Below are 21,173 nucleotides of genomic sequence, written 5' to 3'. Positions count from 1 at the left end.
GCTGTACTTGGTCATAGACGGCGAAGGTTTTTCTCTTCACGTGAATGTCTTGATCCTTGGTCGCGGAGTACTTCCAGCAAGAGCAATGTCATCAGTGTGCACGGCAAGGACTTACGAGAGATGGACAGTCCGCTGTAAGGCATATCCGTTTCGTCGCGCCACATTATACTGCTGATAGAGAACGAAAGGCGACGACCTCGTCAGAAAGCACAGGCAACGGACGTCCTGCGAAAACGCCGCACTCTCAGTTGTAATTTTTTTTTTCAACATTCTCCTTTATTATAAAATCTTACGCGCTGAACAGGACAGAATAGGCACAATTAGATTTTCCCTGGTGTGGGTTCACTGCACATTTCATAAGTTTCAAGTAATCGCTTTCACGCACGCCTGTAAATCGCGCGTCACAAGGCGATGAAGCATTCCCAGCGACCTTAATAGCGAAGGCATCAGTATGTACAAAGCGTGTGCTTAGTGTTACACAAACGTGCCTCACTATAGCATGATACTTCAGTAAACAGCCTGGCCGTTTTTTTCCAACTCCCTCTTTATACAGTGAGCGTGAGGATATAATCATGACTAGAGAAACCTATACACATAGATGACTTTTTTGTCTCGACGTCGCATCATTTCTTCTTTTTTTTTTTGTCGGCTAGCTTGGGAAAGCGCAATGACCTCACATGTTTCATCAATGACGCCAAGACTGGAGATCTCTTCACATGCAGCTTTTAAAGCTTACATTAGGCATGCGGAGCGAGAACTACTGAACGCTTATTTTGTATTCGAACCAGCAGTCGTGAGTGTATCGAGAAGACAAGGGCAGCTATGAAAAACCAGCAGAACGTGCGTATATGCTGTGCTCCACTTACTGCAGTTAATGTACGGTTTAAGCGAATGACTAATGAAAGTTTGAACTTGACAGCACAGAGCAGCTGGAGCTTCTAGTCGCGTACCGCTTGAAGCAGTTATCAATGCACAAAACATTTCACCGGTTAACGATAGTTCAGTGGGTGAAGAGAAGTGAAAACCGTGTACACCGTATATGTCTGCTTATTGATCCCCATGGTAAAAAAAACAGGAAACAACACCACAGTCCGGTTCTGTCCGCACCGATGCACATCATCGCACGCTCAGCTCACGCACAAACACGCACTCGTTCACGTGGCTATCCTGATGGGAACATTGTCCCTGAGTTCCAGGTCTCGGGGAAGCGGATGGAAGAAGCTGTACATGAGTCTGTAGTGAGCCACTTCGTCCGGCAGCGCCATCACGGAGTCCAGGAAGTCCTGGATGTAGCGCTTGCGCCGGAGTGCCAGAGACTCGTCGCTCTCAGAACTGAACACAGTGCCTCGTGACAGCGGACAGAAGTCGTACTCGGGGAACTTCTTGCTCATCTTGCTGTACAGCTCGAGGAACTGCTTGTAGGTGCGCGCCACCGACTGCGTGGGCGGGAACTCCCGCGTAACCGCGACCACGTAGACGTAGTAGCGCTCGGGATGGTAGCGGAGCCGGATTCCTTCGACGCGCAGGCGGACGATGCGGCCCTCGGCGGCGACGCTGAAGTCTCGAGGGTTGAAGGATAACTTCAGCGCACACTCTCCCCTCGCGGGTGTCCCGAGGACGGCGAGGTTGTGGATGAAGAAGTTGAAGCTCGTCGCGAGGGTCATGACGCTCTCGCGGATGCGTTTCTCAAAGTGCCGCGCAGCCTGCTCGTCGGTGGCGTCGAGAGACATGGAACGGTGCAGATAGGCGAGAGCGTCCCGGTCAACGTCGACCATGCCGGAATACTTCATTATGCTGAAGAGCGCCAGGAACAGGTTGGAGTTTCGACGAATCACGTTGTAAGCCTCGCAACAGAGGCGGACAAAGTGGGCCTCGCCAGCGTTTCGTCGGATGACGTACACCATGTCCGGTGTGAGGGCCACCGGAGCGCGGTCGCGCTTTATTCCTCCCAACGTCTCGGCACGCCCCAGGACCTTGGAGAAGTCTATGTGTAGCATATGGCCCGAGGTCGACAGCAGGATGTTGTCGTTGTGCCGGTCGCCTACGCCGAGAACGTACGTAGCTACGCAGCATCCCGCACATGACTTGATGAAGTTGTCCACTGCCGCCTGGTACTGTGCTCTAGACGGGTTGTGCTTCCAGAACCAATCTGTGATGGTGCGGTTGTTGAAAGCCCCCGTGACTCCGGAGTGTTCCGTTTGGATTACACGAAGCGTAGACACGTCCCGGACGGCCTCGACGAAGCCGCGGTTCTCCCCGGTCGCGATGCACTTGAAAGTCAGCATTTTTAAGTCCATCCCGCTCTCCAGCCACAGCTTGTCCATAAGCCGAATCACACTTAACATGAGCATGTCCTGGCGCAGGTCGTCACCTGCCTTGTAGATTGCCTCAATCTTTTCGGCTGCTTCCTCGCACGACCTGAAGACGAGTTTGATTGGAAGGGTCTTCGATGGGAAAATGCAACACGTGTCAATATCGATGGACTCGACACTAATCGCAGGGTCGAGAGGCAGCCGCAGCTTTAGGGTCTTCAAAGAATCGTTCAGTTTGGACAAGTCCCGGCGCATGACTTCCCGCCTCTGGTAGTCATTGGCTTCTTTGACGTTTCGCGCGGTCTCCGCAAGCATGTCGTCAATTATGACTTGCGTTAGGAGGCTAGCCGATACCTTCTCCCCAGCAATGAAGAATAGGGCCTTGCGCATGACCAAAGCCCTATGCCTCATGAGGGGCTCGTTGATCATTCCCGTGAGCCACCAAAACAGCTGGTGCGCCAGCCGGACGCTCTGTCGAGCCCTTTGGAGCAGAAAAGTGGCCAAGAATGAATCCTCCCAGGTTTGGAACCTCAGCGACTCCACCAGCTGGGCCAAGTACAAGGAAAGCTCATCACTGCCGACGCTTTGGAGAGAGCGCACGGCGTATTTCCGCACTAAGCTGTCAGGGAAGGACGCGGAGAGCAACGTGAGTGCTTCCTCCGGACTGAGCGGACACCAAGCGCGCACGAGCATGTAAGTCTCGTCGATGTTTGTCGAGTCCCAGCAGGCCGGGTGGCGTAGCAAGTGCGGCAGCAGGCTCGGAAAGTCGCAAAGGTAATAGCGATATTGCCAGACCATGTCACGAACGCTTTGTGGCAACGGCTGTGAGACGTCGTTCACTGTAAGATCGAGTAGAGTCCTTTGTATGTCCGGGCTGAGCTGGTGAAAGGGCTTTTTTATTGCTTCTTGAGGCTCTCGTGAGATGGACTTGGCGAGTGCCGCCGGATTTCGGACGTACGGTATAGAAACATGAAGGTAACCTTTGTCCCGCTCGCTGGCGCACGCTGGCCCGCGTGGTGACACCGTATCCGGTGACCAAAGGCCCAGCAGGAATTCACCGCCATTGAAGTGTTCCCTGTCAGCGAATACGTTTAGCGCAGTCCAGCCGAGGACCTGGTCCACACCCTCTCGGTGACCGATCAAGGTCATGTACATCCTCGTCTCGCGGGGCAGTGAGTGAATGGTAGCGTTCTTGAATGTCACCCGCTCGTCGAAGTTGACGCACTGGAATAGCTTTTGGGTCACGCACACCTTACGCGTCGCCTGATGGCACAACAAGCGCTCACCGTACGTGAGCGCACAGTCCACTGTGTAAGTGTCGTACTCCTGGAGCCACGGCTTTTGGAGCTGAGTCAACATCTCGACTCGTGGTCGGAACAGTTCGTTGCTGTCCACTTTGTGGCCGTTAGTCCTCGGACATAGTCTGTCGTCGAGAAAGTCTACCGCGAATTCGACTAGGCGCCGCTCCGAGTGCATGGCCAGGAACCTCGCTAACGCCATTTCGATGTCCTCTACAAAGCGGCTCAGAAGGAAGGCCAATTTAGGAGCACCCACACCATCTCTGTTTTCGAACAGGATATCGCGAAGGAAGTTTGTCATATTCACAGTAGACCGATGCACATCCGCAGTCTCTGTCTCTCCCACTGCCGTGCACAGTTCCACCACCGCCGTCTTGACCTCGTCAGCGGCAGCCAAGATGTCCATTCCGCCGTTTGCCATTGAAAGCGATGAAGATTTCTCAACGCTGGTGATCAAGCGGTCCGCCGCGTTCTCGAAGTTGATCACGCGTTCCTTGATGTCCTCGTAGCCGACGACAATTCCAAAAGACGAGTCACCACTACCCGCTGCGACGTCCAAGTCGCACTCTTCACAAGTCATAAGCGTCCATGGTCGCTGCACAGAGTCCAGGCTAGTCAAAGTCAGCCATGCTGTTTTTCCGAGCCTACGGCAGGTGCATATGTACTCGTAGTCGCTGAGGACAGTTTCGTTTGACAGGTACTCATCGAGGCCGGTCACTTTAAACACGTACAAACCCTTAGAGTCTCCCAAGAAGGGCTTCAGGCTGTCCACCAGGTAGCCTACTCGAGTGGCTGCGGGGCACGAGAAAGACACGGGCTTATGTAAGCCCTCGGCGAATATCTTGAGCTTCACGTCGAACGTCTCGTCGGAGTTGTTCTGTAAGGTCGGGCTGATGAGTAGGCCGGTGTACGGGCTATCATCTGGCTCCACCTGCGCAGAAAAAAAAACGTCGTTAGGACTTCAATTTTACCTATTAAAATATTCTAGGTTCATAATCCTGTTCGCATTGTTCTGTTCACCTAAGCCATTTTATAAGCATCGAATAAAAAAAATGCGCCTCTCCCGTAACCGAGAGTAGAGTAAGCATGAAATGTTTACGGGCCTAACACAGGCTCCATTGCTCGGCTTAAGCAGCTGTGCCGGTGGCGGCATTGAAATCCAGGACGATGCAGAAGCGTACGCGGACACGACGAGACGCAGGCCTGACAAGAATGTATATGCAGCGCGTTCGAATACTACGCGAGCGTGTATACATCTGCCTGCCAGAGGGGGAAAGGACATGAAGGCCCTGCGGCCGGTCTTTTACATGCGTGAGTGTAGGACCGCAGCGCCATCCTTTGGGGAGCGCTCGAAAGCAGTTTTTCAGCCGAAAGCCCTGGAGCTCCCCTCTTTCTCTAAGCGGCCTTCTCTCAAAGCCCCTAACAGATCACGTATGACAACGAAGTGTATTGTGGCATGTATGTGCTTTTTGCACACGTTATTAGAAATCGGAAATTATAATTCCGTGCATTATCAAATGCACAGCTCGACTGATATCTTGATAAACAATGAGAAGACACTGGCAGCAGTTATTTTTTGTGACTCGTTTGGAGAGCAACCGGCGCTTGTATGCCGGTCCCGTAGGAGGGCTTAGAGAGTCTCGTTGAAACTCTTTGTCTCGTACGGTGCCCGGATGTTCTCGTTTCAGAGCCCGGATGATGGCTCTCGGTCTCGGCGTGACGTCACCACAATGCCGACAACGGGAGCTAAAATCATTTCATGCTTAATAACAAGAATTGTAGGGGACACTTCAGCTCCGCCTTAAGGACATGACGCGATACATACGCTTCAGCATACGCACGCGATAGCTTTAGTGGGTTGATGCCCATATATTCGTAATAGGTTATTTTCAATTACCATATAGCCTTTACCACCATACATCCCTATATGGTCATTTTCAATGACCATATATTCATATATCCCTGGAGTCATCGTAGCGCTCCTGGCGCTGTGGTGCCGTGGTTAAGGGATGCGCCGCTGCCTTGCGATGGCAGGCGGTGCCATCTGTGGATCTTGTGCGACTCAAGTTGCTCTTCCCAACCACCTGTCAATGTGGTTAGCTTTCTCGCAATCCGGTGGGTAGGTTGTGATGACCCCACAAGGTTACGTGACCTTGCTGTCCACCTAGATTGCTTCTCCGGGATTGGCTGCCTGGGCCACCCTACGCTATCCTGTTCATCGCTCACAACGCCGACAACGCTGACGCCGGACTTTCTGCGTAACGGGGCCTCTAACGCTATCGCGTGAAAATGCGTTAAAATGTTGCGGAGAAATAGTGTCCGATAGCTCTCGAGTTTTGCCTTTAGTCAAGCCTGCCCTTACTAATCTCCTGAAGCATCAATCAGAAAAGATGTTCTGAGACGATTTTACACCTCAAGGGTGGCAGAACGTCCGTAATGAGACCTCACCTGCGATATGAGTTTCTCGAGCTTTTCAAGCAGCTTTCGGCTGTGGTGGTTGGGCCGCTTCCGGATCAACTGGCCCGGAATGAACCGGAACCGGTGCGAAGGCGCCGTCGGTGCCTTCGGGGTGAGGCTCATGATGGCTCGAACCCTCGGCACCAGCTTGAACCGCCGCAGGCCTGGGCACGAAAGACGGGTGGAAAAAGACGTTCAAAGTTAAGAAGTCTTTTATCCTTGCGCTTGGAGTACAGTGGGAGTGATCACATTACCATATTTCTTGCTCACTGAGTCACACCCGTCAATAACCAGGCGTTCCTATTACGTATTACACGAGCAACACAAGAAGCCTTTACAGCCCCCCCCCCACCCCCATACTACAGCCAGGCAAGGCATTGCGAGAAGTGAGGGGAGCGTTTACGTTACACGATATCAAAAATGTACTGATTGCATTACAAAACATGTTTCATTAAAACTGCGAGCTGGGCTAGCCGTTAGTGGTTCGTGGTTACGACAAAACAGCGCGATACGGCAATTCCAAGACAATTAAGGCAGTGACAACAAACACAAAGTGTATAGACGCCGCTAGCGGCCGCTTGGCAGCAGCGACGCTGTCACTTCGTACCTTCGGATTGTATGCCCTGTACTGGACCATAAGCAGGGCGAGCGCCTAAGAGGTGCTATGCGGTAATGCACTTCGCTCCCCTAAGCTCCGCCATTGGCACGGGACATCTACTCCCGTTCCCCCCTGCAGCTTCTGTCCTATCACGGCGGAATGCAACGCTATCATTGCAAGAAACAATTTATCTGACGAGCGTGTCTGCCGCTTGCGGAATTCCTAGAATTTCGGCGATCCTCGAAACGGGCGCTCACTGTGCGCCTAAGCCACACTGCGCAAATGGCCCTATATGACAAACGACCCGAGGAAGGCACTGGCCTAACGTTTATCGTTTGTGGAGCTGGAAAACATTGCATGCACTTCTGATGTGAGTTTCCGACTTCCCCGCAGATAAAGACTCGGGGGAAAAAATACTTCGACAAAACGGCATTATAGGGATAAGGAAAAATATATGCGGCTTCTTTTAAGCAGCCACAGATGTAGGAATAGAATTAAGTGGCCTTCTTGGACCCGTTGTTGGACAGCGGCATATAAAAGTCCCACTTGGTACAATCCAGCTAAAACGCCTTAAGCTATACTGCTGGTGTGCGATGGCCTAAGTTCTATATGTTTAGCGATAACAATAGTGTACTAATTATAAGTCGCACGATCGAGAGATTGCAGTCTTGAATTATTTCTTTTTATTTCGGGTCACCGCTGGCTATATGAACCATTCTGATTTCTCATTTCTGATCCCTTCAGCGCTGAAAGTGATCTTCGTGTATGGTAGGCAGAAATCTTACTTCGATCACGCAGTGAATGCATTTATGAAGAATGTTGCAGGCTTGTTTTTGCTCACGGGGTTTCATACCCTACCGCGTTAGGCAATACCGAATGCACTGCGTTCGGAAGTTGATTACTGTTAATCCTGACAATTCTTGAGCGGGGTCATCTGCTGCTAAAGAATCTGAGAGAGCCTTCGCCTGTACCTTTTACCAGGAAAGCGAAATCACCTGATTGCAGGGGATTCTCTTGAGCCGTACTTCAGTCTCTCTGACGTTGAAACAGAGAGCGAGGACGAACTTAACGGCGAATATGAAGAGCTCCGACTGATCTGGAGATCGAAACCGACGCCGGAGAGCAGTCCTTCGGTCCAAGTGCGCCCAAACAAACAAACAAACAAACAAACAAACAAACAAACAAACAAACAAACAAACAAACAAACAAACAAAACAAACAAACAAAAAAGAAAACTACGAAAAGCGTATGTGTGCCCCCGGACAGAACGTCGACGAGTAGTCATTGACAAATGCGGGACATAGCGCCAGTAGAATAACTGGTTAAGAAAAGTTAATGAGCTTCCCCGCTGCTGTACAGTTCGACAATAGATTTATGAGTGGTTTTGACCGTTTTCACCAGAAGCGTAAACCGACACCACAGGCACATGTATGTTTCAAGAAGAGACGTTAACAGACTTCTAGGGCGAAAGCTGATCATGGGAGGCACTCCGTGGCCATCGCTTTGACTCGTCACACGTTGCAACTGTAGACGCAACGTGCTAAATTTATCGACGGTAGTAATAAGTTTTCGCTAAAGTTGCATTACAAGTCCACCGAAATGGCGCACTGCGCAAGATAACATGCATACATGAGGCTCGTTTAAAAAAAAAAAACGAAATTTTGTGTACAAAGCTCAATTGTACACCTATTCCATTGGCGTTGGAATGATAAAATTTTTTCTGTCTTAGCTGAAGGGGGCGGTCAGCTCTTATTGTACTGATGGTAAAGGGTTCGTTATACTCATAGCCGTCAGATTTTGTGTGCACTGTTGATGGCCCAAAGCAGTATGGAGTTTCAAGTGAGAGGGTGACGCGCTTGCTTGGTGCTGCGCTTGCGCTGCGAATGAAAGAAGCTAAGTGGAAGGGGGTAAGTGGTGTGAGCAGCATATGTGTCAGCGCTCTGTGTACCTACGAGCATGCGCTCAGGCCTCTACGTCATGCCGACGTCATACCTCTACTTAGGAGGGCGCGAACGAGTTCCCATAGGCGCGCGTATAGGCGGTGGCGTACGCTGTATGAGCTCAGCGTTGTGGATATGACACGGTAGTCGCATCACGACAGGGATATGAGATGCGGTGTGAGGTGTCGCAAGTTCTACGCTAGCACTATTAAGAAAGTAGGCTGTAAGATTTCGTATGGAGCGAGTGTTAAAGGACATTATCTCTGTTTTAGATACATTTAGTGACATTATCCAGGTTGAACACCAAGCAGTCACTGCATCAAGGTCAATTTGAAAGGATTGGCAGTGTCACTAGTAACGTACGATGTATCACACAGTCATATAACTGTCATATGCAAATAAGTCATATAACAATACGATTCGAGATGAACCAACACTTAGACATGTAATTAATAAAAATTAAAAGTAGGGACCCAAGTACGCTGCCCTGGCGGACTCCAGGTGTTACGGTGACCGAAGAGTTACAGCCATTGACACAGGTGAATTATTGTCTATTCGAAAGGACCTGTTTATCCATGAGAGAACATTAGGGTGAATATTTAAATGTGAGAATTGGATTAGAAGCCTGTGGTGAGGGACGCGATCAAAAGCTTTGGGAAAATCAAGAAACACTGTGTCGACCTCTAATCCAGAGTCTATTGCGGAAAATATATCGTTAGTAAATACAGCGAGTTGTGCGTTTGCAGAAATGATATCGTGCTGCCTAAGGTAATTAACGAACTGAGTATGCATGACGTACTGGAGGAGTTTACAGATGCTGCTAGCTAATGAGGTATGACGATAGTTAAAAGGAATAGTGCGTTCATCGGATTTAAAAATTGCTATTGATTTCCCTGTACGCCAGTCATGAGGAATAATACCAGGTGATAATGACGGTGAAAATAGTGCTGTCTACACATGATACAGGTTCAGAGAGGCGTTTTTAAGTGTCTTATTATTAAAACCGAGATGATCAGAGATAGTAGTAATTCTGAAGTTTTCAATAGAGCAAGAATGCCAGACTCGTTGCTGAAATATTCTGGCATGGAAGTGTTGGAAAATGGCTACAATATGGGCGAATAACTAATGTCTTCATAGGTGAATTCACAGACGAAAATGCGCTGTTAAGAAGCTGTGCGCACTCATTTTCAATGACAGCTTCGCCGTCCGTATTTATTATTACTGTTTCAGGGTAGGAACTCATATTGATGATGCGCCAGAAGCAATGAGATTTATTGGTTAACATAATAGGCAGGTCGGGACTGGAGAAATGATGACGAGTTGTTTTAAGTAGCGACTGATATTTATCGAAATGTCAGCGCTTGTTTCATGACGGCAGGAGACCTGTCTTGACCAGATATGTAAGCACCCTCACGAGGGCGCGCCCTCGTGAGGGCGTCCTCCTATGTTTCCTCCTATGTCTTAATATCCGAGGCAGGGAACCTAAAAGCTAAGAACCAGCTAGCTTGAAAGGATTCGTCGCAGAGCTCTCCTCCAAGAAAACAGATAGAAGAAAAAAGAATGCGCACCACCATTCCTTACATCCATAATTTCTCTCACCATCTCAAAAGAATCGAGCAACGCGCCAACGTGCACAGATGTCATGATCCGCACCTAACAAGCTCTCTAGGCTTTGCAATCTTCTAAATCTGCCTAACAGAGAGGGAAGCGCATGTACCACGAGCCACAGGCTGAAGTTTGAGCCGTGCACTCCCATCGGAGTTGACTCCATCTCCTTAAGCTATCGGTCTACATTGACCGATGCGGTAGGTGCGTCAGTCATCGCCAGCGTGAATACCAACATAACGTAAAATTAAATTGGTTTGAGATATGCGAGACAGGTACTGCGCCATTTCCTTGAGGAAAGGAATTGGCGCAGTATCTGTCTCGCATATCTCGGCGGACACAGCTGAACCGCGCCGTAAGGGAAGGGAGGCAGGTGGGAGTGAAAGAAGAAAGAAAGAGGTGCCGTAGTGGAGGTCTCCGGAATAATTTCGACCACCTGGGGATCTTTAACGAGCACTGCCATCGCACAACACACGGGCGCCTTTTGCGTTCCGCCACCATCGATACGCGGCCCCCGAGGTCGGGTTCGAACCCGGGTACTCCTGGTCAGTAGACGAGCGCCTTGACCGATTGACGGCAAATCGGTGCCCGGATGTTGGCTCTCGGTTTTGGCTAGGCGTCACCTCAAGGGGAGCTAAAAGCGTTTCATGCTTGAAAATTTGGCCGTGGCTTAGCTCGGTTAAGCCTGGATATCAGAAGCGAAAACGCAACACCCAAAGCATAGTTGTTCCATCGTCTTCCCTCATTTGGCTGCTCCCACTGGGCGTGGACGCGGCCAAAAGCCGTTGTTCGGCTTCTTTTCGACGTCGTTCAGCGAGGCTTTATTCCCTCTCTTGGGGCGTTTTGGCCGCTCTTTTAGCTTTGAGCTTTTCATATCTTCGCCGCTTTTCAGCCAACTCCCGAGCTAGCTCTTCTGCATCTGTCGAACTCCCAGTTTTTCTGCGTCGTCTAGCAGCAGCCTCTCTGTCTTCTCCTTCCATGGTATGGCATGCGCACGCCTATTCTCTGGCAAGCGCATTATATAGCTGTTGTGTCCCCTTATTGCTTTTGTGTGTGTGCGCCCCCTCCTAACGACCACTCGCATTCCCCTCCTAACGACAGTTCGCATCTCCTCCTAACGACCGCTTGCCCCTCGTCGCACGCTGTCACCAGATGCCCCCCCACGGTGCGTCCCCGCACCCTCCTCCTGTTCTGGGAAGCCACTCCCTCCCGTGGACGCTTCTCAGCTCCCTCCTTTCTTCGGGCGGCCAGTTCGGCTCCTGCCTCGGTCGACGCTGGTCGCACCCTCATCGGCTTTAAATAAACGAAGTCTTAAAGTACCGTGTGCGTCTTTCGCTGCATTCAACACAGCGACCGGACACGACAGTGGCGACGAGAAAGTGGATTCGACCCGCGCTACGCAACGCTATTGACAAGCCATGGCTACGCGAGGGTTTCCCAATCAGATACCAGAGTTCAACGGCTCATCGTGGTCATCGTGGGTTGGACGCCTTCAGTTCTACTTTGAAGCTAACAACATCACAGACCCAGCCTTGAAGAGGGCCAACCTGCTGACGCTGTGCGGGAAGCAGACCTACGATACTGTCTGCGCCCTTATTCAGCCAAGCACACCAGCGGCAGTGTCTTACGACGACATCGTAAAAGCGCTGCAAAAGCACTACGACCCAAGGCCATCCGAGGTCTACAGCCGGGCTCGCTTCCAACGACGAGATCAACTGGGAGGAGAAACTGTGAGCGCCTACGTAGCCGCGCTCAAGAAGCTCGCTGCCGACTGCAATTTTGGAACGCTGTCGACAACAGCTACCGGGCAGGAGGGAGACGCAGCTTCTTCTGCTAACACCACCATGCTTCCCTTGGACGTGATGTTACGCGACAGATTTGTGTGCGGACTGAGTGACGAGTCACTGCAGCAGCGCCTGTTCGCTGAGAAGGACCTCACATTCAGCAAAGCTTACGACATCGCCGTTCGAGCGGAGAGCGCCGGTCACCAGCAGAGAGGGATTCGCCGGAACACCGAGCCGGTACACCAGACAAGCAACCAGGTGCGCAAGCCTTCTGTTGTTGTAAAATCGGTCAAAAAGGCACAACGCTGCTGGCGGTGTGACGACCAACACAACCCCCAGGGATGTCGATTCCAGTCAGCCACGTGTAATTTTTGCCACAAGCGAGGGCATATCGAAAGAGCATGCATTACGAAACGGAGACTTGCCAAGATAAAGTCACCTTCCCAGCCTAGTCACAGCGTCAACGCCTCAGAGAATACGCCGCTATCTGATCTCCATGGAACAACATCAGCAACACCATCTGTGTTGTACGACCTGAACACCATGAATCTCGGCACGCGACCGAAGATTTTTACAGAAGTAAGCGTACATCACCAGCTGATTAAGTTCGAGGTGGACTCCGGCGCAGCCTGTACTCTGATCAGTGAGGACACGTTCCGAACTTCATGGCCATCTGACGCACCCGCCCTGCAACAAGACGACACGCACCTGCGAACGTGGTCAGGACAGAATCTGCCACTATTGGGCTCTGCCAACGTGCAGGTTAACTACAACGGCCAGACCCATACGCTACCTCTGCTTGTTGTGAAGGGCACAGGATCAAGCCTTCTAGGGAGAAACTGGTTTTCTCCACTAGGCGTGATGATATGCGGCATACACCAGACGCCGAGCCAGAACATGGTTGGTAAACATCAAAACGCCGATGCGCTAAGCCGTCTGCCACTAGACGCAACTGTTGACGAACCATTTCCACCAGGAGACGTTCTGATGTTCGAAGCACTGCCAGAACCTCCGCTTACAGCAGGCACAGTTGCAGCATCTACGCAGAAGTGCGCAGCTCTCCGGCTAGTTTACACAGCTGTTCAACAAGGCAACGTGCATAAACTCAAAGGGGACAACTTCGACGCTTACCGCAGGCGAGCTACAGAGTTGAGCACCCATCGCGGCTGCATCATATTTGGGTCCCGAGTTGTGATGCCGAGAGAACTACGCGCACAAGCTATGTCTCTCATCCACGCCGGACATCGGGGCATCGTTGCAATGAAAAAGTGTGCCAGAAGCTACATGTGGTGGCCTGGCATTGACAACGACATCGAAACAGTGGTGCGAGAATGCAAGCCTTGCCAGAGCAGCCGGAGCGCCCCGCCGAAAGCTCCTGTCCCAGAATGGGAAAAGCCAGACACACCATGGCACACACTGCACATTGATTTTGCAGGACCAATTGAGGGCTGCACTTTCCTTGTGGTCGTAGATGCCTACACAAAGTGGCTTGAGATAAGGCAAATGGGACAGACGACTTCGGCAGCAGTCATTGACAACCTCCGATCACTATTTGCAACGTTCGGCCTGCCGCGCAAGGTAGTGTCGGACAACGGAACACCGTTTGTGTCTGCGGAGATCCTCAAGTTTTATCGCGACAACGGGATCTCATCAGTTACATCGGCCCCCTACCACCCAGCGACAAACGGACAAGCCGAGCGCTACGTAGCCGAGCTAAAACGCGCCCTTGAAAGAGATCAGACAGGCTCGCTGCAGCGCCGCCTTGCGCGCTTTCTCTTCAAGCAGCACACGACGGTTCAGAGCACAACAGGCGAGACCCCCTCGAAAATGATGTTCGAGCGTGAAATGCGAACCCAGCTCACAGCCATCCTCCCCGAGCCAAAGGCAGAGACGTTCCGGGAAGAAAAAGCAATTCCGCGCTGCGGCACGCTTAATGAGGGGCAGCGCGTCCTCGCCCGACAGTTTCTGAAAAAGCCACGCTGGGAGGAAGCTACAATTGTCAGACGCATAGGCCTGCGCTCTTGGCTCGTCAACATACATGGCACAGTAGCACGCCGACATCTCAACCAGCTGCGTAGATTTACGACGCCGTCTGAGAGCTGTCCGCCAGCGAAGAGAGCACGTGCACCATCTTCCCACATAGCCTGGCACCCCTTCCCGGAAGAAGAGACTTCGCCCAGGACAGACCTAGGAGACACAGCGAACAACAGCCAGCCTACAAGTGTTTCTCCCCCGAGCGCACAAAGCCAGCGCGCCTCCACGCGTGAGCGCCGACCCCCTGCACGATACCAGGCAACTTTCTAAGGGGGAAGGAAGTGTTGTGTCCCCTTATTGCTTTTGTGTGTGTGCGCCCCCTCCTAACGACCACTCGCATTCCCCTCCTAACGACAGTTCGCATCTCCTCCTAACGACCGCTTGCCCCTCGTCGCACGCTGTCACCAGATGCCCCCCCACGGTGCGTCCCCGCACCCTCCTCCTGTTCTGGGAAGCCACTCCCTCCCGTGGACGCTTCTCAGCTCCCTCCTTTCTTCGGGCGGCCAGTTCGGCTCCTGCCTCGGTCGACGCTGGTCGCACCCTCATCGGCTTTAAATAAACGAAGTCTTAAAGTACCGTGTGCGTCTTTCGCTGCATTCAACACAGCGACCGGACACGACAATAGCCGTCCACGCGCATGCGTAGTAACCGTGGTAAACACGCGGATAAGATAGGATAGGAAAACTTTGAATGTCCTACAGACAGAGGGTAGCCAGAGGGCTACCCGCCTAGACGACGGCCGAAAGGTCTTGACTCTCGGCGGCGGCTTCGGCCAGTCGGACGAGTTGTAGCTGAGTCGCCGGGTTGGAGCTCAGTAGTAAGGTCTCCCATTGGTCTTTCGTGCTTATACCTCGGCCCTCCTGGGGGGCGGGGGGGGGGGGGGGGGGGCATGAGGGCATTCCCATAGTATGTGGTCCAAGGTGGCCCTAAGTTCGCAGTTTGCGCATTGGTCTGAAAATTGCCCTGGGTGCATAAGACTCCAGAGGGCTGGGTTTGGAAAGGTGTAAGTTTGTAACCGGCGCCAGTTGATGGCTTGGTATCTGGACAGGGATCTATCCGCTCGAGGAAGTCTAGCTCGTTGCAAACGATAGTGCTGTGTAATTTCTCTGTAGGTCACCATGCGATCCCTGTCTGTAAAGACCACCTCGCTCGGGTACGCACGGAAGGAAAAGCCTCGGGCGAACTCGTGGGCCGTCTTATTACCCGGCAGGGATGCACGTGCTGGCGTCCAGACTAGTGTAATTTTCCTGTCTATAACATGACGGCTTAGAATTTTATTCGTTAGAGGGGAGACCCGGCCCCTGCTGAAATTTAGTATGGCAACTTTGGAGTCACTGATGATCTACCTCGCTTTTGTGCCTACAGAGAGAGGGAGAAAAATCTTTATTGTACAAGGAATTTGGGACACGCCCCAGGGTCCCCGCACGACCCCACTGCACTCAAGTGTTTATGTTCCTAAGGTCCATAACACTGGCAGCCCGGCCGGTTGCGATGGTCTGCACGGCCGGGTCCTTCGAGCGCAGCAGGGTCTCCCAGTCCTCCCAGGTCTTGAGGTTCTCTAGGTCCCGCGGGGGAGGGTCCGCCGGGCAGAGGGAAAGGATGTGGAGGGAAGAGGCGAAGAGTTCTGGGCAAAGGGCGCATGCTGGAGTGGGGAAGGAGGGATGATAGTCGGCTAGGGTAAGGGGTGATGGAAGAGAGTGTGTCTGTAGTCTGCGCCAGAGCATAGCGTGTTTGTTATCTAGGGAGGGGTGGGGCGGGGGGTAGAGCTGGCGTGAGGCTCTGTAGGCCTGCGTCAGCTCGCTGAATGAGTGCACGCGCTCCTTCGTGAATCCCCGATCCGAGGGCACCTGAGCCCGGTTTAAAGAACCTCGGGCTAAAAGGTTGGCGGCCTCGTTTCCGGGATTCCCGGAGTGCGCGGGCACCCATATCAGCTCAACTTGGCGGGGCGGGGGTGCATCGGGCGAGTCTAGTATGCCAAAAGCAGGGACATGGACTCGGCCTCGAGCAAAATTTAGAATCGCAGTTTTAGAATCACTTAAAATGTACCGGGCTTCCGTGCGGGTGATAGCAAGTGCAATGGCGGCTTCCCCTGCAGCTTCTGGGGAGGTGTCTGGAGGGAGAGGTAGTATGAGGAGGGTGGATGAAGAGGAGTCCACCACAGCTGCTGTCGCTTCATCACCCGTGCAGGCAGCGTCCACCCATACGGCGTCCGGCTCGGGGCCGTACGCTCGATGGAGTGCCTTCGCACGGGCTCTGCGGCGCTTCTCATGGTGGGACGGGTGCATATTCCTCGGGAGCGGCCTGATGAGGAGCTCCTGGTGAAGGGGTCGTGGGATGGCGAGGAGGGTTGGGTCGTTGGCCGGTATTCTGATTCCGAGGGAGTCCAGGATATACCGACCTGTGGAGGTTTACAAGCCAGTGCTATGGCAGCTTCCTCTGCCGTCTCTGGGTTACCCGAGAGTATGGAGGCACTTATTTTGAGGAGTTGTTTATTATTGACGACCGCGAGCGTCATCGTGCTCTTACCATACTCAGCGACATCCACGTAGAGGAGGGAAAACATTTTATCAAGCAACCCTTAAAAGGAAGCCATTGAGGGTGGGGATAGGAATAAGGATAAGGGGGTTGCAGGATCATGTGGGCCCTCGCGGTCGTGCTAGGTGGCCAGGAGCCCATGGGCCCTGGCGACCTCTGTGGCCCAGGTCACCATCCGGAGCTGAACCTACGGCTGTGAGCTGTGCAGCACGGCCTCCCATCTCTCCTGGTTGTCGAGTCTCAGAAAAGGGGGAGTTGGAGTATTAGGGCAAGCCCTAAGTATGTGATGAGCATCCGCCTTAGGGTGTTGGCATAATTTTCAATACGAATGATAGTCCCCTGGGTGCATGAGGGAATACAGGTAAGGGTTCGGAAAAGTGTCTGTCTGAATCCGTCGCCAAACAACTTGCTCGGCCTTATTCAGCGATTTATGGGGAGGGGAGTAAACTAGTCGGGAACCCCGGTAGAGAAGCGTGACTTCATGGTACGTCATCATGCGTTCCCTAGCACTGCGGAACGAGGGGAGGCCGTCCACCGCCCGGTCGACGAGTCCTCGGGCGTGATTGTGTGCAGCCGTATTCCCCGGGTGTCCGCAATGCGCACGAACCCAAATGAGTGTGATGAGCCGACTCGTTGGTATAACACTGTTCAGAACACGATGTGCTGGCGTGTGAACCCGTTGTTTGGCGAAATTTCGTATGGCTGATTTAGAATCCGAGAATATGTATTTGGCATTTGTTTGAGTAATGGCTAGGGCTATAGCTGCTTCTTCAGCCTCGACGGGATGTTGAACGCGATTGAGAGTAAGAGCTGAGCAAGGATTATGATCGCGGTTAAGTACCGTGATTGCATAGGCTGAGCTGGTAGAATATTCTGCAGCATCTACGTATGTGACTGTTGGATCCCTAGCGTAGTGTTTATGTAGGGCTGTTGCCCGAGCTGTGCGACGATCTTTGTCATGCTCAGGATGAGTGTTTCTAGGCAGAGGTGGAATATAAAGATTTTTTGCAAGGTCTAGAGAAATGTTATGCTGATCCGAAATTTGGTCGTCGAGGGTGATTTTGACTCTTTTCAGAAGATTCTGCCCGGTAGGTGTTCGAGATAGGCGATAGTATTGCCCCGTGAGGTGGGCTGCAATTAGTTCTGCCAGGGTGTTATGCACGCCTAGTTTGAGGAATTTGCTGGTGGGGGTTGACTTCGGGAGGTGAAGGGCAGCCTTATAAATACCCCTGATCATTCTATCTATCTGCTCCTCCTCTGTCCGAGTGAGATACAGATAGGGGAGAGTATAAATGAGTTTGCTGATACAGAAGGCTTGAACGAGACGTCGCGTGTCTGCCTCCCTCATGCCTCGGTGTTTATTATTAATTCTACGAATGATCGCAGTCGTATTCTGTACAGTGCGGCGGAGTGATTTAATGGTGGTCGTGTTGAAGCCGTCATTCGTGATGAGCATACCCAAAACCCTAACGACGGGTTTAATTGGAATTGGAATGTCTTCAAGTTTGATGACAATTTGTGGCGGATCAGGATCCGGGTATCGGGGTCTGATTAGAAGTAGTTCTGATTTGGCAGGGGAACATGCCAGGCCTATACTTTTGGACCGCGTTTGTTGCATTTTGTAATGTTTCCTCTATTTCACCGCAGTTTCCTGCGCTCGTCCAGACGGTGATATCATCCGCATAGATGGAATGGTAGAGGTGGGGGATTTCAGACAAGATTTGAGCAAGAGGGATGAGCGTGATGTTGAATAAAAATGGTGAGAGAACTGCACCTTGTGGCGTGCCACGGCTGCCTAGTGGGAAGGTAGGAGATGTGACTGATCCGATTTGGAACTCCGCGGTCCTGCCCGTAAGGAAAGCTGTCACATATGCATAGGTAAGCTCTCCCACGTGCAGGGAGCTCAAAGCTTGTAAAATGGCCGAATGTTGCACATTATCGAATGCTTTGGTTAAGTCTAAAGCAAGAAGTGCTTTGGTAAGGTGAGGAATCGAAGGATCAAGTATGTCTTCCTTGATCTGTAGCATGACATCCTGTGTTGAAAGGTGGGATCTGAAACCAAACATGGTATGGGGGTAGATGTTGTTCTCTTCCATGTGTCGGATGAGACGGTTTAGGACAACATGCTCCATGAGCTTGCCCACACATGAAGTTAGAGATATGGGCCGAAGATTTTGCAGGTTTAACGGTTGGCCTGGTTTAGGTATAAAGGTAATTCTGGCATGTTTCCACTGTTCTGGGAGCATTCCAGCTTCCCAATGCTGATTCATGAATTCTGTGAAGGCTGCGACGGTTTTGCCATCCAGATTTCTCAGAGCATTATTGGTGACTTGATCTGCACCTGGTGCTGAAGTGGTCCTGAGCTGCTGTAAAGCTGCCCAAACCTCTGCCTCGGCTATAGGGGCATCGAGTTGAGAGTTACAAGATCCGTCATATTGTACAGGGGTTAGTTGAGGGGTGTGTGGAAAATATTTGTCTAAGTATTTGAATAATGTCCTGACCTTGTTGTGCGGAATGAACTAAGCGTGTAATGGCTTTGGAGGTCTCTGATCTAGGTGAGCTGGGGTCGTAGACCACGTCCTCGTCTTTGTAGGAGCGGAAGCGTTTCTCTAGCGCCTTTGCCCGTTTGGCCCGGCGCACTAAGTGATGAAAAAATTTAGAGGGGGTGGGGGGCACTTTGTTGTCCTAAAGTGCGGTGAGGCAGAAGCCTTAAGCGAGGTGCTGCTGCTTGTTTCACTGATGTGTTGTTGAGATGTCAAGCTTCGCCTCTAAGAGTGGAACGCGATAGCGTATTGCAACGCTGCCAGGGAGTCCACAGAACGCCATCGCCCGTTCGGCTCTACGGCTTGCTCGTCGGTAAATTGGTTTTTGAGGAAAGGAAATGTATTTGTCGCGCATATCTCTGTGGACACCTGAACCTCGCCGTAAGGGAAGGGAGGAAGATGGGAGTGAACGAAGACATCGTATTCACTAGACGCGCCTTTGTTCATTCCAAACTATCGAGCTGGCATGGCGGAGTGGTTAGCGTGCTCGTCGCGCACTCCGGAGACCTTGGTTCGATTCCCCAACTCGACCAATTTCGTACTCGGTTTTATTTATTTATCTGGTCTGACTAGAAAGGTTAATTAGGCTAATCAGTTAATTAACTAAACTCAGTCCCGCTTACTTGGAGCATCACTATACGATCCCTTTAATTGGCTGCATGGTTCCAAGTCAAAATACAATTGATCCCGTTTGAAATTCGCACACTGTGACGTCCCGACCATTTCGACCAATTGAAAAGCGTGACATTTCTGTCGGCAACTCCTGTTTACAACGATGAGGCATCAAAGGCTTTCGCCTTAATAGGATGCATATTCCTGGGTAATTAGGTACAATTACATTGTCCTGAATTTCTCCAAGCATGTCAACTTTTGCTGTTGCTCTGTTATCTCGAGTCAGATGGAGTTGCGCGGCTGAAGGAATGAACAAAGGCGCGTCTAATGAATACGGCGCTGTCTTGCATTTCCTTTTCTTAAAACCAATTTTCATTTCATTTCATTTTCCTTAAGGCCCTTACGGCGCGGTTCGGGTGTCCACTTAATATCCACCCTGAATACCATCAATCCCGCCGAGTCGCGCGAGCCAAAGCTCTGCATAAAGAAAAATTACGAAGCACTTTGGCGGCTAAAGTGGTGAAAGGCCAATTAATGACGCTTAATATTTGCCTTTAGGAGTGGAACGCGACAGCGTGTTGTAGCTCTGCCAGGGAGTGCACGGAACGCCCCCACCTGTTCGGCGCGATGCGTTGCCCTTTGAATGCAACGCTTTTTGAGGAAAGGAGATGGCGCTGTAATTCTCTGTCATCTCGGTGTACACCTGAACCGCACCGTACAGGAAGGAAGGAAGTGGGAGTGAAAGAAGAAAGAGAAAGAGGGGCCGTAATGAAGAAAATGAAAATTGTATTTGATGAACGGAAATTACGCAGTAACTATCTCCCATATCTGGGTGGGCACCAGTCGGAAATTGTATTTGAGGAAAGGAAATTGCGCAGTAACTGTCTCACATATTTCGGCGGACACCCGTCAAAATTCGCGCGCAGTGACGTCACGACCATTTCGACCAATCTGAAACGCGGACAAATTTGCTAACACGTCTTGGTCACGACATTATGAGCCATTAAAGGCTTTCGCCTTATATGGCACTTCAGAGGATGTGCTCTGGGTGGACGCCGCGTGTGGTCCGGACCGTTCAGTAGCTGTGGCTTACCATCCAGCAGCCTCTCCCCCCCACTTACCCATTTCATAGACCCTCTTGTACCCCGGAAGAAGCAGAGGAAGCAGCTATAGCAATAGCCATTGCCCAAACCAATGCGGCCTATATAGTTAGCGATTCCAAAACAGCCATTCTTAACCTCGCCCGCTACGCGCCCATCCCCCCGCGTGGCAGATATTGAGAATATGCACCCTAAATTCCGATAGGCGTATTAAGCTCGTGGGGGTGCCGGCTCACTCTGGCAATCCCGGAAATGAGGCCGCCGATAATATCGCCCGAGGACATTTACCTCAGGGGCAGGGTCGCACCGCTAGCAGCTAAAATCCTGCAAGATAGCTACATCCGTGGCTACCAAC

General features: G+C 51.6%; 1 protein-coding gene across 4 annotated transcripts in view; it reads right to left on the bottom strand.

Moving 5' to 3' along the window:
• Positions 1–281: 281 nt before the first annotated feature.
• The window catches only part of LOC149370653 (phosphatidylinositol 4-phosphate 3-kinase C2 domain-containing subunit alpha-like), an 81,558-nt gene continuing 60,666 nt past the window's right edge, over positions 282–21,173 (bottom strand). For all 4 annotated transcript variants that reach the window (XM_089562608.1, XM_089562612.1, XM_089562603.1 and 1 more), the window contains 2 exons: positions 6,059–6,231; positions 282–4,541 (listed from right to left, as the gene is read on the bottom strand). In XM_089562608.1, the coding sequence (XP_089418734.1) occupies positions 1,155–4,541; positions 6,059–6,190 (3,519 nt within the window). In that variant the 5' untranslated portion in view covers positions 6,191–6,231 and the 3' untranslated portion in view covers positions 282–1,154. The remainder of the gene's footprint in view (positions 4,542–6,058; positions 6,232–21,173) is intronic.

Source organism: Amblyomma mixtum, chromosome 1, assembly GCF_055824585.1.
Source record: "Amblyomma mixtum isolate Tamu chromosome 1, ASM5582458v1, whole genome shotgun sequence".
Classification (NCBI taxonomy): domain Eukaryota; kingdom Metazoa; phylum Arthropoda; class Arachnida; order Ixodida; family Ixodidae; genus Amblyomma; species Amblyomma mixtum.
This window is presented reverse-complemented; position numbering and strand designations above follow the sequence as displayed.